This window comes from Epinephelus lanceolatus, chromosome 1 (genome assembly GCF_041903045.1).
Source record: "Epinephelus lanceolatus isolate andai-2023 chromosome 1, ASM4190304v1, whole genome shotgun sequence".
In the NCBI taxonomy this organism is placed as follows: Eukaryota; Metazoa; Chordata; class Actinopteri; order Perciformes; family Serranidae; genus Epinephelus; species Epinephelus lanceolatus.
In genome coordinates, this window is record NC_135734.1 from 22,235,249 (window position 1) to 22,251,576 (window position 16,328).

Below are 16,328 nucleotides of genomic sequence, written 5' to 3' on the forward strand. Positions count from 1 at the left end.
ATCACCTGGATCGCAATGGTGATAGGCTTTGTCACTACAGTGTCATGTAAATTTCTTGCTCAAGTAGAAAAATTTCTACATTCATAAATATGCGAACAATGCAAATTTCGCGCCTTCACGTCACTCATGTTGCGTTGCCTGGCACAAATTTGTGTCTGTTTGCGTCTTTGCATTGACTTTGTATACTTGATGCTAGTCAAGATTGACTTTGAAACATTTATAGCAGTTAAAGATAGAAAAGGTGGAATTTATTTTTGCAAAGACGTTATTTGGAAACAACAGAAAAAGATCCCTGAATGGTCGGCAATGTCCAACTAAACAGAGCGTAAACAAAGCAATAGAATGGTGAGGCTTTTTTGTCAACCATTCGGTCAGCAATTGCCCCAGAGGTTCACCCTTTACTAAAAAAACAGAAAAGGAAATACTACAATCTATTCAAACAAAGCTGTTAAAACTTGACTAACTGTACCTATAGGAGATTAAATGTACCCCACTTTTATCTTCTCACAATCGGCAAGACTAATGCTGCTAGTGTTGGCAATTGTATGATGTAGTGCTCCAAAAGTCCTTTGAAGAATGGCCACAGACCCAGATATATACAGCCAACTAAGTAGAGACGGACGGGAATAAGGACTAGCCAGCCAGGGTTTAAGGGCATTCTTTGTGTCGGAAAAATCAATATGAAAATGGTAAATGCAAAGAGACTTCACTGCTTATCTTCTACCCTCTGTTTTTTCCCCCAACACTGGGACTTTTTGTTTGTCTTGGAAATGTCATCCTTTTGATTTTCATTTTCTCTCTGGTAATCCCAAACTGTGCACATGAGAGCAGGATGAGGGAATGAGACACTCAGTTTCCTCTTCCCTCATTATTGGCAGGTAGTTTCCAAAGTTATGTCTTGAGTAGAAACTTCTGCTTCCTCTGTAGTTTCCATCTGAGGACAGTGTTAGCCACAGACTCTCTTCCTTCTTGTTTTAAGTGCAGAACTTAAGCAATCAAAGTACAAGATGTGGGTGTGCGGTGTGTCTGTGTGCACATGCCTCTGTGTGTGTGTTGTTCTAACTGTGAGTCTGTATCTTTGTTCCAGGAGGCTTAGGTGAGTGGTCACCATGGCACCCTTCCTGCGAATCTCCTTTAATGCTTATGATGTGGGCGCTCTGCCTCCTCTGTCTGAACCTCCCATCTGTGCCATCAAGATGAAGGAGTCTGTCAACACTGGTATGTACAGATGCAAACATACACGCAGTCATAATTTTATCTGGATAGAGGAGACTGGACGTCCTAAATTTAATTGCCTTAACAGCCACCATCTGCTGGCTTCAGAAACCCACAAGCTCATGCTCCACCAACTCCAGACACTTTGTGCTGTAGCCACTCCTTTGCTGTTCTCAGTAATGAATGATCCCAATCTTCTTTCACAGAGCGAGGAAAGACCTTGGTCCAGAGGAAGCCAACCATGTATCCAGCATGGAAGTCCACTTTTGATGCTCACATCTATGAGGGGCGCGTTCTAGAAGTGGTCCTCATGCAGAGCGCTGAGGAGCCATTGGCCAAGGCCACAGTGGGCGTGTCTGTACTTGCAGAACGCTGTAAGAAGTCCAAGACCAACGGTCGTGCTGAGTTCTGGGTGGACCTGCATCCTTCAGGAAGGGTCCAGATGGCTGTACAATTCTTCCTGGAGGACGCTGATGCAGGTAAACCTGCTGCATCTAAATGGTCGTGGCAAACCTGCTTTTAAATCTGAAGTATTTTGCTAACATAAAATAAATATGCATGACTAAGTAAGCTAGTTAAAGGTAAGGAGCAACTATCCTTAGATGATATTTGTGAAGAGTCACGCCATATAATCCATGTAATCTATCGAATCGTGTGGGTGTGGTTTAATCTGATTTAACTGACAATGGCTTAGAAACTAAGCAAACAACCCCACAACTTTCATCACGTTTAGGTTCAGATATCGCTAAATCCTAATAGGAAATATGTGACGTCACATCACCTTTTTATTACTGAGCCTAACCACTTCAAACTAGTGTGAACAGCACAGACAGAAATCTCCCAGGTAAAATAACCAAAACAAATTCAATTTTGGCAAGAAATTCTGTGTGTCCTTGTACGACCCCATCTCTCAATGAAGTGGACGTGGATGATTAGGAAATACATTATGATTACACAGCCTTAAAAACAGTGTTCCCTGACCGGGAATCGAACCCGGGCCGCGGCGGTGAGAGCGCCGAATCCTAACCACTAGACCACCAGGGAGTGGATGTTAGCATGAAAGAAGCTAGTTTGCTATGCACAGCTGTTAGGAACTGTCCATGGCCCCTTCTCCTCTCTGACTACTCTCATGAACACCCACAGAGTGTCACTCTCCTTCAGTGTTGATATGCAATGCCCTCTACTGGCAGAAAAGATTCCTCACCATTTCCTTGAAGTTTCTACACACAACTACACTTTAACATATTTGTTATTGCGGACCTCTCTGTGGATTGTGAGGTCACCAACTGCCCTACAATAAACTTCCTACCTGAAAACTTCCAAGGGTTAATCTGCATGCTGGCAGCATATCTCACACTAAGCCTGTCAGGTGACTAGAGGTGTGACCATATAGCCAATGCACTGGAACAATCCTTCAGGGTCATGTAGGAGTTTAGCCTCAGGGCTGACTGTACTTGAAATATATGGCTCAGCACATGTAACAACAAGTGTTAATGGCTGTTTCTCTTGATACAGATGTGTTCACAAGGACTAGGGATTAAACAAGTACATACAGTATAGTGCTGTGACAATGTCACAATACTGCAATTTCTAACTTTGATACAATACCTTGAAAAGTATTGATATTCCATATATTTTCAGTACTATAGGGAAAAAATTGGCATAAAACTGACTTTTTTACGAAAAGAAAAATATGATAAGGCTACAACATGACAAAGATTTTTCTTTTCTTGGTTAGTAGCAGAGAACAGCAGAATGACTGTAGTAAACATTAACAAAAAGAGGAAGCAAGAAAGCTGAAATTGGTGTATCGATACTGCAGAAAATTTGTATTTAAAGCGTTTAAAATATTTACAATTGATGTGAATCAATAACTTGGTATTTTTGACATCACTAATACAGTATATTAAGCTTGTATAGATATTGTATGCTGACTTTTTTTTATTATGTGTTTCAATGAGTTTTAGATCTTCAGGGTCTATCCTGTCATGAATCAGGTAAAATATTAAATCATTAGCATATTTGGTATGATAAGGCAATTTTAAAAACTTAAATAGCAAAAAAATCATTCACCCATGGCAGCTTGACATCGAAATCGTACTGCAATAATTATCTGCTTTCAAAAACCTATTTTAGTTTCACTTCTGCTTAACACAGATGTTAGGCAGCACAGTGCTGTATTCAGCTGTGAGCTTACCACTTCAGACAGGGAGATCAGTCCGTGGCAGTCACTGCTGTCTGCCAACATGGAGTAGGATTCATAAACTAGTTCTGGTCAGGGGGAATTTCCACATGGGAGCAGCACAGTCGGGGTTCACTGTTCAGGGTTGGAGAGGGTCATGAGAGGGCAGTGTGTATGCTGTTACAAAAGAGCCCATTACTCCATCAGTTCCCTCCTACACATGCTGCAGGTTTCCTGAAAAGCAGCCCGGAGTGTTTTTAGGCATGTGTGAACAACCCTCAACACTGTCTGCCTCCCCCCTGTTTGTCTTCTTTCTCTTGCCCTCTGTCTCACTCCCACTGTCTTGGCTCAGCTCACTGAAGCGCTGTCCAAACATAAACATCTGTCAGTAGAATGGCAGAGAGGAAATTAGTTTATCTTGCTCACCTCATCACTCTTCCCACTTTTCCCTGTCTATCAATTGTCTCTTTAAGGCTACTCCTTTTTTTGAATTGTTCCTCTATCTCTCTCCCTCCCTCCTCCCCCGTCTACTCATTTACCCTCTCTATCTCCTCCAGAGTTTCTGCCTTCTTTGTTTACCTCTCTCATGCCTCTTTTGCCGTCTTCTCTGGGTGACTTTTGACCCCACCCCGTTGACTTGCGTCAGTCGAAGCCGCTTAGCCAAGATGGCATTTTTCTGTGTTTACTCCTCCATTTAGCAGCAGCAACAGTGGTCTCCTTCTATAGCAAGGAGAGCCTTTTGACTCGGTACCTCCTGGCCATTAGAGCTGATGACTAATTTATGATAATGCACAGTGTGACGTCATTTAAAGAACAACTCCATCTTCAGTGTATCCCTGATATCTTTTGTATTTGTCTTTGGAAATCATTAAAAAGGTGTATTTGGATAATACTGAATTTTAACACTGTTTGAAAAGCAAGTTTTTAAATATAACAGAAAAACAGTTCTACTATTGACATGCAAGTTTTTAACAGAATAGAAATACAGTAATTTGATTTGTATATCGATCTCTCCTCTTAGCGATAAGTCAAGCATCGGTGAAGGTTTCTCCTGAGGATGGACTCACAACCCTTAACAGGAGGAGAGGAGCATTCAAGCAGCCCAAGGTTCACGTCATCAAGAACCACGAGTTCACCGCCACATTCTTCGGCCAGCCCACCTTCTGCTCTGTCTGCAAAGAGTTCGTCTGGTGAGATGCCGGCCTCGGTTAAATTATAGCTTATATGTCGCCATGTTATGTTTGTGTACTTTATCTGGCTAACACATCAAATATGCTGTTTACTTTGACCTTCAGTATGTTTTGAGTATCCACTACCTTCCAAGGAGAGACGACGGCAGTAATTTCCAACGCTACTCTGTTTGGGCTTGACTTATCCAGAAACAGCCAATTTGTCTGTCTGCTTGTTTTTCTGCATTATTATTACAATCAGCGTTGTTTTTGTACGAAGATGCCTGCAGCACAGCTTTGATAATTCCAGACCATTTATGCTGTCATCTACTGTATGTTCTCTGGGTACCAAATGAGACAAAAACATTAGTTGCCCAATAAGAAAAGTCCTGCTCCCATGGGTGCTTCTCAAAAGACCAATTAGTAGCGGTTCTAGTTTCGTAGAGGGGGTTGGGGGGTTGTAATGGTAGATACAACAGCAGGACAACTATTGTGAGAATGAGTCACCGTCTAGGGAAATCCCACAAAGCTGTCATGTTGTGTTCCAACTATGTCAGCAGCACTAACCTGTGAGCCAAGCTCCTCCTCCGATCTCCCAAACTCACGTATTGTCTTTCCCCCAATAGACTGACAGAATGAGATCTGATGTTTTCACTGTGGCCACTTACCATCTGAGCATTTTTATATGTACAAGTTTCAATTTAACATGTGATAGATGTCCTCCAGTGATACTGGTAACAATTAAAACCCTTGAGTCACTGCTGTGCCAACTCAAGCAACAGGTCCCTCGTGCTTTTCTCATGCTTGTTTTTGTACTTGCAGATAGGGTTGAAACAGTCACTGGTTTCAGATAAACCCTGGTGAAATTCCTGACTATTAGTATTATCGTTTTAAAATTTAACTCATTAAAACCATGTTTGAGTACGGCGCTCTAAAAAACTCACGGCACAAACTGTCCGCAATCAACCAAAGTTAGCAACAGTCTCCCAGACACAGGTCCAGCATGTAGCGTGGGTTTGTTTACAAAGTAGGCATGCAGCAGGCAAATCCTGGTCCCTCTTCGTCATCTACAGTGACACAGACACTCGAGCAAGCATTTCAAGACAGGCTATCTTTAATTAATGCACATTAGATATGTTTTTTTTACATAGTATTTTGGCTATATAATTTTTATGCAGTGTTTTAATGTTTATGCAAACAATAAGTGTGTATTGCTGCTAGTTTTATTTGTGGTTTTCAATATAAACCATGGTGAATCAGTAATTTTTAGACATTTTCAGCACATGTTAAAGATACCAAGATAATACTGACAGTTGTGATAATTTTGGTCACTGTAGTCTGTATGAGATTTTCATACTGTTTCATCTCTATCTGCATAATAATTTGGAGAAAAGTATGCAGGCAGTACAGATATAGTTTGATAGCATTTGCAGGAAGAGAACGTAAATCTGTGCTTTACTGCTGCTAATTATCTGCAGCTAGTTATAGTATATCACTGTCATGACTACAATCCTGATATTGAAAACCATCCGGGATATATTGCTCTAACATCTGGAGCCATATTTTTCTGAGTTATGGCTAACAAAAATTCTTTTTCTCTGCTTCATGTCACCCATTACAAGGCTGTAATCACATTCATTTTCTCCCATACAGGGGGCTCAACAAGCAAGGTTACAAGTGCAGACGTGAGTGTTTCACTAACTGTATTTTTTTATCACATTTTATCCTTTTGTATTCTTCACAGTTAACACAGTATTTATTATTTATTTCACCCAGAATGCAATGCGGCAATCCACAAGAAATGCATTGACAAAATCATTGGCAGGTGCACTGGGACAGCGGCCAACAGTCGTGACACTATGGTGAGCAAAGTTAATGTTTTCCAACATCGCTACAAAATCTCACCTCAGATCTGACACTAACAATGAACTGTATTCTGTTTTACAGCATTAGCTTTTATTACTTTCCCCAGCTATGGCTCAGTAATGACTCTATATTCCCTACTGCTTTATTTTATGGCATATGGCTCATACTGCTATGAAGTAGACCATTAATCATTAATTTTGTCAAGACGTTTTTACCTTACACAAAAAAATGCAAACCGTTTCTCATGAATTTTTCAGAACAACACAGATTCAACCAAAGTTTACTAACAACGTCAATATTTGATTCAATATTTAAGTTTTGGCTTCACATCCAATTTCATTTAGATTTTTACTTGCAACTAAACCTGGCCAAACACATAGTGTAGAAACACATAACTTTTGGTGGGTTCAATCGATCTCTGTGTGATTGTAGTTCCAGAAAGAGCGCTTCAAGATTGACATGCCGCATCGCTTCAAGCACTACAACTATAAGAGCCCCACTTTCTGTGACCACTGTGGTAGTCTGCTGTGGGGTCTCTACAAACAGGGCCTTAAATGTGAAGGTGGGTCTAATGTGTTCTTTGTGGGGGTTTTTTTTTTTTTACTTTTGTTTTAAATGTTAAAATCTACCCTTCTCCTATTGCCTCTAACACCTCTGATATTTATCTCTTCCATTGTATTCCCTTTCTCCTCCTGATCCATCCATTTTTCACACCTCTGACCAGACTGTGCCATGAACGTACATAGTTACTGTCAGACAAAAGTGGCCAATCTGTGTGGAATCAACCAGAAACTACTGGCAGAAGCTCTGTCTCAAATCAGCCAGGTTTGTACTGCAACAAACTATATTTATTTTAGTTAGTTTGTGTGTATACATTTTATGCCAGCCAGTGCTAATAAGAAAGTAAGGAAAAATATTGATTTTCGATTTAAAGTAGCAAAAATATTTCAACAAGCTTTTTTTCCATCCCCAGAAATCCATTAAGAAGAGCGATGACTCCAATGCACCAGACATTGGGATCTATCAAGACATCAACAGTGCAAAAGCAGACCCTAGTGGTAAGATTTGTTCATTGTAGAACACATCATCATACAAAGGTGTTTGATTTCAATCAAGTTTTATCTTTAAAGATAAGATAGCAATAGCAATGTCACTGTCAGTCTGTTAAACTGTATTTGCATTCTTAAATCTTTGTCCCTTTTATGAATTTGCATGTATCTTTGCATCCAGGTTTGCATATGTATTTACTCTGTGTGTACAAATGTCTATTTACAGCAGATAAAAATGGCAAGCTGCGTGATGGCTCAAGCCCCGCCCCAGCCGCACCTTCAGTCCCCCGGGTACGCCTCAACATGAACCACCTGGTATTCCACAAGGTGCTAGGAAAAGGCAGCTTTGGCAAGGTAGGTGCACGGTCCCTGTCTTTAAATCCTCTCCTGAATTTAAATGAAATGATTGGGTAGACACAAAAAAGGAAGACACTAACCCTAAAAAATTGCACAAACCTGTTATGATTGTTATGTTAGACATGTATCAGGGATAAAACCACATTCATCCTGAAAAATGTCTCCATGTGAATGTTAGCTTTGTAAATGAACATTACCCACCAAATATAACCTTGAAAACAGCAGTGCAATAAGTGGAAACAGTTCATGTCTTCATGTTTTTGGTAGTTTGGAACCATTAGAAGTGGCCTTACTTTGAAATGAAATATGAAATGATGAAAGCTGAATTCTGACACAAGTGAGCTCTGAAGGGCGCACATCTACAAGAGGCAGATTCTTACCATTTTTTCATGCCTAAGTATACTCTGTCATCAGAGTCCATCAGAGTCCCTCCTTCAATTGTGTTTCATATTATAATTGATTTATTAATGACCCCCCCAGCTATAGTTTCTATCTTTTTATAAACTAGGTTTATTAGATCAATACATCTACTCACTGCCTGTTAAATGATGACTTCCCCTGCATCGATGTCAGACTGGGAGATGGTTTTCAGATGAGAAAAGAGCTTAATTATTCATCCATCACTAGATGCCAGGCAACATTTGACAAAAACATATACCTTATGAAGGCTGACCTATTTGAGGGGACAGAAAGGCAGATGATGCAAAGTTCATCTCTATCCAGGCCTAATGTTGCCTGGTGGCAGTGCATTTTAGTGAGATCGAACACCCAGTGTGCTCACTCAGTTAGATTGAGATTCAGCATGTAAGGACATCAAAAGAGAGGGAGCTAGAAATAACCTTATCATATTTATTTTATGTTGCTGTGATTGTAATCCACAAACCTGGTGTGATCATACTGATGAAGTACTCACGTCAAGTGGCTTTGACTCCAGGTGCTGCTGGCAGAGCTGAAGGGGCAGGGCCAGTACTATGCTGTGAAGGTTCTGAAGAAGGACGTCGTGCTCATGGATGATGATGTGGAGTGCACCATGGTGGAGAAGAGAGTCCTGGCCCTCGCCTGGGAGAACCCCTTCCTCACACACCTCTACTCCACGTTCCAGTCTAAAGTAAGCAGACACATACAAACACCACGTTTCCCCTATAAGTGTACAGGAACCCCTGCCTGGCCAAAAGGATCACTGTTTAATGCCAAAATAATGGCAAATATTTATTCACTCAGAAATCATTTACGAGGGACAGAGTCTGGGCTACGCTGAGCTGTCATTTACGTTTCTCTCCTCTTCTGTTAACTGAGCGTGGGGCTTTGACTGCCTGCACGCAGAGCGGGAGAGACAGGTGAAGTGAACGTTGCTCAAGTTGACCACAGTTCTATAGGCTTAATATAATAATGGTGACTAACAAGTTTGTTTTGTCTGCAAATCTTAACAGTTATTATTAAGGGCAAATTCCTTTGTTAAATGTTCTTGCTGTTAAGCCATGTTTCATGTTGGTGGAATCAATTTAATTTGTAATATTAATAATTATAATAATATTGATGAAATTTGTGATTTGCAATTGCACCCCTAGTAATTAATTGGGTTAGCCAACTGGACCCAAGCACCACCACCCACCCAAACACAGCCCATCCACTAGCGCCCTTAAAGCAGTCAACCTAGGGGAAACACTGCTGTACATCTCTTCTAGGAAAGCATATAAGAGCATGTTCTCTGACTCAACCCAGGCAACAGCCAAAAGCGTGACAATTCCCAGTTGTTGATAAAGACCCATACTCCCAGCTCCCGTTACTGAATCTTTTCTCTCTCACACACACTCTCTTCATGTCTCATTTGTCTGCTGCAGTGAGCTGACAATAATGTGTTGTTTGCACAGGAGCACCTCTTCTTTGTAATGGAGTACCTGAATGGAGGTGACTTGATGTTCCACATCCAAGACAAAGGCCGCTTCGATCTCAACAGAGCCACGTAAGTACACTGGAATACTCCTTAAAGAACTATGACTAATACAGGAACTGTCATTCTACACAACAAAGGATCTGTGACTTAAGCTGTGAAACGCAGTAAAACAGTGTTTAATATTTGTTTTGCACATTTTGACCTTCAGATTCTACGCTGCTGAGATTATAGTGGGACTGCAGTTCCTCCACTCCAAAGGAATTATCTACAGGTAAAATCCCACAACCGCACTATACTGGTGTCTGCAGTCTCTTTAATCAAACTGTTAGTGCATCAGAGACTGGAGCTGAATCTCTGTTTGGATTTCAAACAGAATATACTACATCATAACTGGTTGTACATTATATAAATCTCCTCCTGTGTCTTTCCTCAGAGATCTGAAGCTGGACAATGTGATGCTGGACAAGGACGGACACATAAAGATAGCAGACTTTGGCATGTGCAAAGAGAATGTGGTTGGAGACGCCAGAGCCACCACATTTTGTGGGACCCCAGACTATATCGCACCAGAGGTTAGTTTCAGGGCCTGGCTGATGTCATGATTCACAGCATTACTTTTCCCTCAAAATCCTTAAAGGGACAGTTCACCCCAAAATCAGAAATCAGAAATGCCCTCCAAAAGTATTGGAACAGTGAGTCCAATTCGTTTACTTTTGTTGTAGACTGAAAACATTTGGGTTTGACATCAAAAGATGAATATGAGACAAGAGATCAACATTTCAGCTTTTATTTCCAGGTATTTACATCTGGATCTGATACACAACTTAGAAGATAGCATTATTTGTAATGGAACACAAAATTTTTAGGTGAGCAAAAGTATTGGAACATATAAACTTAAAATAGATTAAAGTGAATGAGACTTAATATTTAGTTGCAAATCCTTTGCTTTCAATAACTGCATCAAGCCTGTGACCCATTGACATCACCAAACTTTTGCATTCTTCTTTTGTGATGCTTTTCCAGGCTTTCACCGCAGCCTCTTTCAGTTGTTGTTTGTTTTGGGGGGTTACTCCCTTCAGTCTCCTCTTCAGCAGGTAAAATGCATGCTCTATTGGGTTTAAGTCTGGAGACTGACTTGGCCAGTCTAAAACCTTCCACTTCTTGCCCCTGATGAACTCCTTTGTTGTTTTGGCAGTGTGTTTTGGGTCGTTATCTTGCTGCATGATGAAGGATCTCCCAATCAGTTTGGTTGCATCTTTCTTTAAATTAGCAGACAAAATGTTTCTGTAGACTTCTGAGTTCATTTTGCTGCTGCTATCATGTCATCAATGAAGATGAAAGAGCCCGTCCCAGAAGAAGCCATGCAAGCCCAAGCCATGACATTCCCTCCACCGTGTTTCACAGATGAGCTTGTATGTTTGGGATCATGAGCAGATCCTTTCTTTCTCCAAACTTTCGCCTTTCCATCACTTTGGAAAAAGTTAATCTTTGTCTCATCAGTCCATAAAACTTTTTCCCAGAATTTTTGAGGCTCATCTCTGTACCTTTTGGCAAATTCCAGCCTGGCCTTCCTATTCTTCTTGCTAATGAGTGGTTTGCATCATCTGGTGTAGCCTCTGTACTTTTGTTCATGAAGTCTTCTGCGAACAGTAGATTGTGATACCTTGACTCCTGCCCTCTGGAGGTTGTTGCTGATGTCACTAACAGTTGTTTTAGGGTCTTTCTTTACAGCTCTCGCAATGTTTCTGTCATCAACTGCTGATGTTTTCCTTGGTCTACCTGTTTGACGTCTGTTGCTTAGTACACCACTGGTTTCTTTCTTCTTCAGGACATTCCAAATGGTTGTACTGGCTATGGGCAATGTTTGTGCAATGGCTCTGATTGATTGTCCATCTTCTCTCAGATTCACAATTGCTTCTTTTTCACCCATAGACAGCTCTCTGGTTTTCATGTTGGTTCCACCTCTAAATGCAGTCTGCACAGGCAAAACCTATCGTACCCAATCTGAAACTGACCTCAGACATTCAGTGCTATTTATTGTTTGAATAATCAATGTAATTGAGAGACACCTGGGCAACAAAACACACCTGTCAGTCACATGTTCCAATACTTTTGCTCTCATGAAAAATGGGTGGGTTCAAACAAAAGGTGCTATCTTCCAAGTTGTGTATCAGATCCAGATGTAAATACCTGGAAATGAAAGCTGAAATGTTGATCTCTTGTCCCATATTCATCTTTTGATGTCAAACCCAAATATTTTCAGTCTACAACAAAAATAAAGGAATTGGCCTCACTGTTCCAATACTTTTGGAGGGCACTGTAGGTCGTAGAGATGTCTGCCTTCTCTTGAATATTATGCAACTAAATGGCACTCGGCTTGTGGTGCTCAAAGTGCCATACAAAAACCTTCTGCACTGCCATATGGTTGGTGGGTGTAGTTTGGTAGAAAGAAAATAGTTACTACATAAAACTGCTCACATCAAGGTCTGTGGATTATCTTGAGTAACTATGTCATGATTTCCGGAAAGAGACATTGCTGTTGAGTTTTTCAAATGTTCTTTTTTTGTGGTTTGGCACCACAAGCCAAGTGCCATCTAGTTCCTTTATATTCTTTTTTTTTTTTTTCTATAAGATTATTTAGTGGACAGGACAGAGTGAAGATTGTGAAGTGGGGAGAGAGAGAGAGAGTGGGGGGACAACATGCAGCAAAGGGTTGCAAGCCGGAGTCGAGCTCGCGACCGCTGTAGCAAGGCATCACCTCTATACATGGGGCGCCGGCACTGTCCACTACGCAACCGACGCCCCTAGTTCCTTTATATTCGAGAGAAAGCAGACGTCTCTACAGCTGATATCTCCAACAGCAAATCACACCAAAACAATCTAGACTGATAAATATCACTACAGATAAGAGGGACAATATGTATTTTTCATTTTGGGATGAACTTTTCCTTTAAAACCTATGTTTTCTGCAGTTTTTGTTTAGATAATCATTTTTTAAATGCTTCAGCTTGTCATGAATCCCTTTGTTTATATATAGTCTATAGCCCTCCCAGTGGTCATTGTGAGGCATGGCAGGCTCCACACATGTCAAGTCATTCACTTGGCTTCTGTCATACTGGTGAACAACAGCAGAATGCTTCCATCTCTGCAGTGTGTGTCCTTGCTGTTGCTAACATTAAATGTATTTCTTGAAACTGTCTCTGTTCCCAGATCCTGCTAGGACAGAAGTACACCTTCTCAGTAGACTGGTGGTCTTTCGGTGTGCTGGTGTATGAGATGCTGATCGGTCAGTCACCTTTCCAAGGCGACGATGAGGAGGAGCTGTTTGAGTCCATCAGGTCGGACACCCCTCACTACCCTCGGTGGATCACCAAGGAGGCCAAGAATCTGATTGAACTGGTACCTAACAGGATACATTTTATTAAGCATACTTTCTTCCATATATGCAGAGACATCATAGATATGAAGGGATTTCAGTGCTTACATTCCTCCTAATCAAAACATAGCATTAAAGGGAGCTGTTCTTTGTTGTTTCGCTAATAAATTGTCTTCTTTCTCTGCATCATTATTCCAGTTGTTTGAGCGAGATCCCAGTCGCAGGTTGGGCGTGGTGGGAGACATCCGCACCCATCCATTCTTCAAAACCATCAACTGGCCAGCACTGGAGAGGAGAGAAGTGGATCCTCCCTTTAAGCCCAAAGTGGTATGAGTCTTTGATTTTTTTTTTTTTCTGAACAAACTCTGTAGGTACCTGAAATGCTTCTGTGTAAATATGATTGCATGTATCCAGGACACCGATTACTCCACTGTGCTTTGTTACATTAACCTAACTGATATCCCTGACCTGCCACCCACAGAAATCCCCCAGTGACTGCAGCAACTTTGACCGAGAGTTCCTGAGTGAGAAGCCGCGGCTCTCCCATGCGGACAAGAACCTCATCGATTCCATGGACCAGGCGGCATTCGCTGGCTTTTCCTTCGTAAACCCCAGACTGGAAAACATGATAAGCAAATGAAAAAAAAAACCAAAATGGCTCCTGTGCGGACACTGTGTAAGCCCAGCACTTCGAAACAGGCTCTTATCCTATTCCCTTTATCTTACCTATATGGTCTAAGTTCATCTGGAGGGATAACAAGAACATAAAAACTTCAGTTCTTCTATCAGAGGATGAGAGATAAAAATGAATCCAGGATATTTGCTGGTGTCTAAAGCAATAATCTTGTCTCAGCTGTCAAACTGTATAGGTGTAAAAAAAAATAATATAAAGAACCAGGAAATTAAGGGAGATTCCTTTGAAACAAGGGTTACCATAATCAATGTTGGGGGGATAGTCAATGATGTGGTATGTATTTTCTTACTTTTGTCATTTTTCCTTGTGATGACACTTTAAATCTGTACGAATCATCTAATGTACTGTATCTGGAAATTAAAATTCACAGGCATGAGCATGTCACTTCTATTCAGTTATGCAAGTATTTACACCCGGCACTGCACATGCAAGTCAAAAGAGTTCACAGTACATGCGGTATTCACTCCCACCCTGTGTGCTTTGCCTGCTGCATGCCTCCTATTACACCCCACCTGTTTGTGTGTTACCGCATGCATACAAATTTGTGGGTGTGTGCAGGTATCTTTAAGATGCAAATGGTGCTACTGTAGTCAGACACAGAGTCTGTTGTTGAATGAGTCCTCAGTTGATCCCTCTGGCAGACATAGGTACCATACAAAGAACTGCACTATAAAGTTGGGGAAAATTTAAATCCCCCAAACTGAAGTCATGTTATTGCCTAAGTGAATAGTTTCCTGCACTGTCTTGAGATATTGGACGTGCTCAGCACATCCCAGAGTCTCACATAACCTCAAAAGCGCTAATCTGTTTTTTAAATGAAGCACAGGATTTCTACATGGCAGTCTTCTGTGTGCCGTCCGTGTCAAATTTCTTGCTGTAAATCAAACTGAAGCATAGTGCACACAATCATTCCATACATATTAATTTCCTGGGCTGTCGTCAGACTTATTGGAAAGAGTTGCAGCAGCGGTATGGTACTATACCTGTACATCTGTATGTGTTGAAGGATGTGTTGTTTGTGTGGGAGCGATGGGCATTTCACTGTTAAGCATTGGGTCTTTGAAATGTGTTATATTACTTGAATGTAGGAATTTTAACATGAAAATAATAGCGCTGTATATGGAAAATGAATATGTACATTACATGGACCTGCCTGTGAGTTATGGGTGTACTTTTTTTACTCTCCTCATCTTTTACATCTGATTATAAATAAATACATTTTAAACTCTTACATCCCTGTCAGCCATTTTGTATTTCATGTGTTGAAGACTTGTACATCACAAGGTCTCTTATGTAGACAAAAATCCTATTGTAAAGGCATGCATACCACAGAAATTACAGGACTAATCGCTGCATTCTTGCTGTTATGATGTAAGTCCTCTGGCCACTGCTGGTTTCCAGTGTTTGCTATATTTCATGATGCCTATACCACACACTGGCAGAGCTTCTGCAGCACCTCACCTCTGATAATGTGAAGACCTGTACAGGCACAAAAACATTTCCAAGTGCCACAGGGATTTTGTTACTATGAGAGAGAGAGAGAGACCTGTCGAGCTTTACAGCCATCTAGCGTTCAGGTGATATAACTGCACCTTCGAGTGTGGACGAAAGGCGAGGAGACATTCCTGCAGTGCGCACGGTTTATGACCTGTCCTCGTCCTCTGTCCCCAGCAGTAATCCCTGCCTGCTGCAGGATGTGAACAGTGAACAAATAACTAATGAGAGAACAGCAGCCACCTGCACTAAGTCACAGGACCTGTTCAAGTTGTTGAGACATTTGCCTTTATGCAAACAGCAGTATAGACCGATGCAGCATTAAAGTTGTGGACCCTTTAAAATGAAAAGACCCCACACAATTGTCAGATTAAATAGCATTAATCAAAAAGCTGAATAATAATAGGAATGAATATGGTTTTTTTCTCCTTTTTTAAAACCCGTTTTCCTTATATAAGCCTGCTGTTTGAAAGCTCACATTGAGAGCATCTCTAGACTTTAGTAAAATGACTGAATGAATTTGGGAGTAAATGCCTGCCACCTTTTGATTTATTCATAGCACTCCGATTGTTTCGACTGTTCATGCAAGATCCGATCGCTTTTCTGTAGCCCACATTTATTGTATCCTACTGTTTCCACCTCAGCGCATGCATATTTTTTTCCCTTTTGTTATAATAGGCATCTGAAGGGTTGGTCTATTGTGGAGGATTATATGAGGCAGGAGCATATGTATGGTCCAAGTGAGCGGCAAAATCTCTTTCAGGCTCTGGAAAACGCTTTCCTAAACGAGAAACACGCTTATTTAATAAAGAAATCACATTTCTGATAGAGAATGGATCGACTTTGAACATTACACTCACAGTGCCAAGCCATATTTCCAGTAGTTTCTCCCGCCCTCCCCTCCAAACAAAAAAAAAAAAAAAAAAAAAAAAACGACTTCATATCCCTGTGCAGCAGAAGTACCATACCAGCAATGCCATACTATAGAATCCAGTCATTATGTGAGGGCGTTATTGTGATTTATTTATTTAA

General features: G+C 41.0%; 1 protein-coding gene and 1 non-coding gene across 2 annotated transcripts in view; one reads left to right on the plus strand and one right to left on the minus strand.

Moving 5' to 3' along the window:
• LOC117257342 (protein kinase C delta type-like) overlaps positions 1–15,033 on the plus strand; it is a 29,940-nt gene extending 14,907 nt beyond the window's left edge. Inside the window, exons 2-17 of the mRNA XM_033627494.2 lie at positions 1,088–1,218; positions 1,422–1,694; positions 4,419–4,587; positions 6,220–6,251; positions 6,343–6,428; positions 6,865–6,994; positions 7,157–7,257; positions 7,406–7,490; positions 7,708–7,835; positions 8,773–8,946; positions 9,710–9,801; positions 9,941–10,003; positions 10,166–10,304; positions 12,943–13,131; positions 13,307–13,435; positions 13,590–15,033. Coding sequence (XP_033483385.2) covers positions 1,110–1,218; positions 1,422–1,694; positions 4,419–4,587; positions 6,220–6,251; positions 6,343–6,428; positions 6,865–6,994; positions 7,157–7,257; positions 7,406–7,490; positions 7,708–7,835; positions 8,773–8,946; positions 9,710–9,801; positions 9,941–10,003; positions 10,166–10,304; positions 12,943–13,131; positions 13,307–13,435; positions 13,590–13,748 — 2,058 coding nt within the window. The 5' untranslated portion in view covers positions 1,088–1,109 and the 3' untranslated portion in view covers positions 13,749–15,033. The remainder of the gene's footprint in view (positions 1–1,087; positions 1,219–1,421; positions 1,695–4,418; positions 4,588–6,219; positions 6,252–6,342; positions 6,429–6,864; positions 6,995–7,156; positions 7,258–7,405; positions 7,491–7,707; positions 7,836–8,772; positions 8,947–9,709; positions 9,802–9,940; positions 10,004–10,165; positions 10,305–12,942; positions 13,132–13,306; positions 13,436–13,589) is intronic.
• Positions 2,188–2,259, minus strand: trnae-cuc (transfer RNA glutamic acid (anticodon CUC)). The gene has a single exon. It is a non-coding gene; the product is annotated as a tRNA-Glu (tRNA).
• Positions 15,034–16,328: the final 1,295 nt, after the last annotated feature.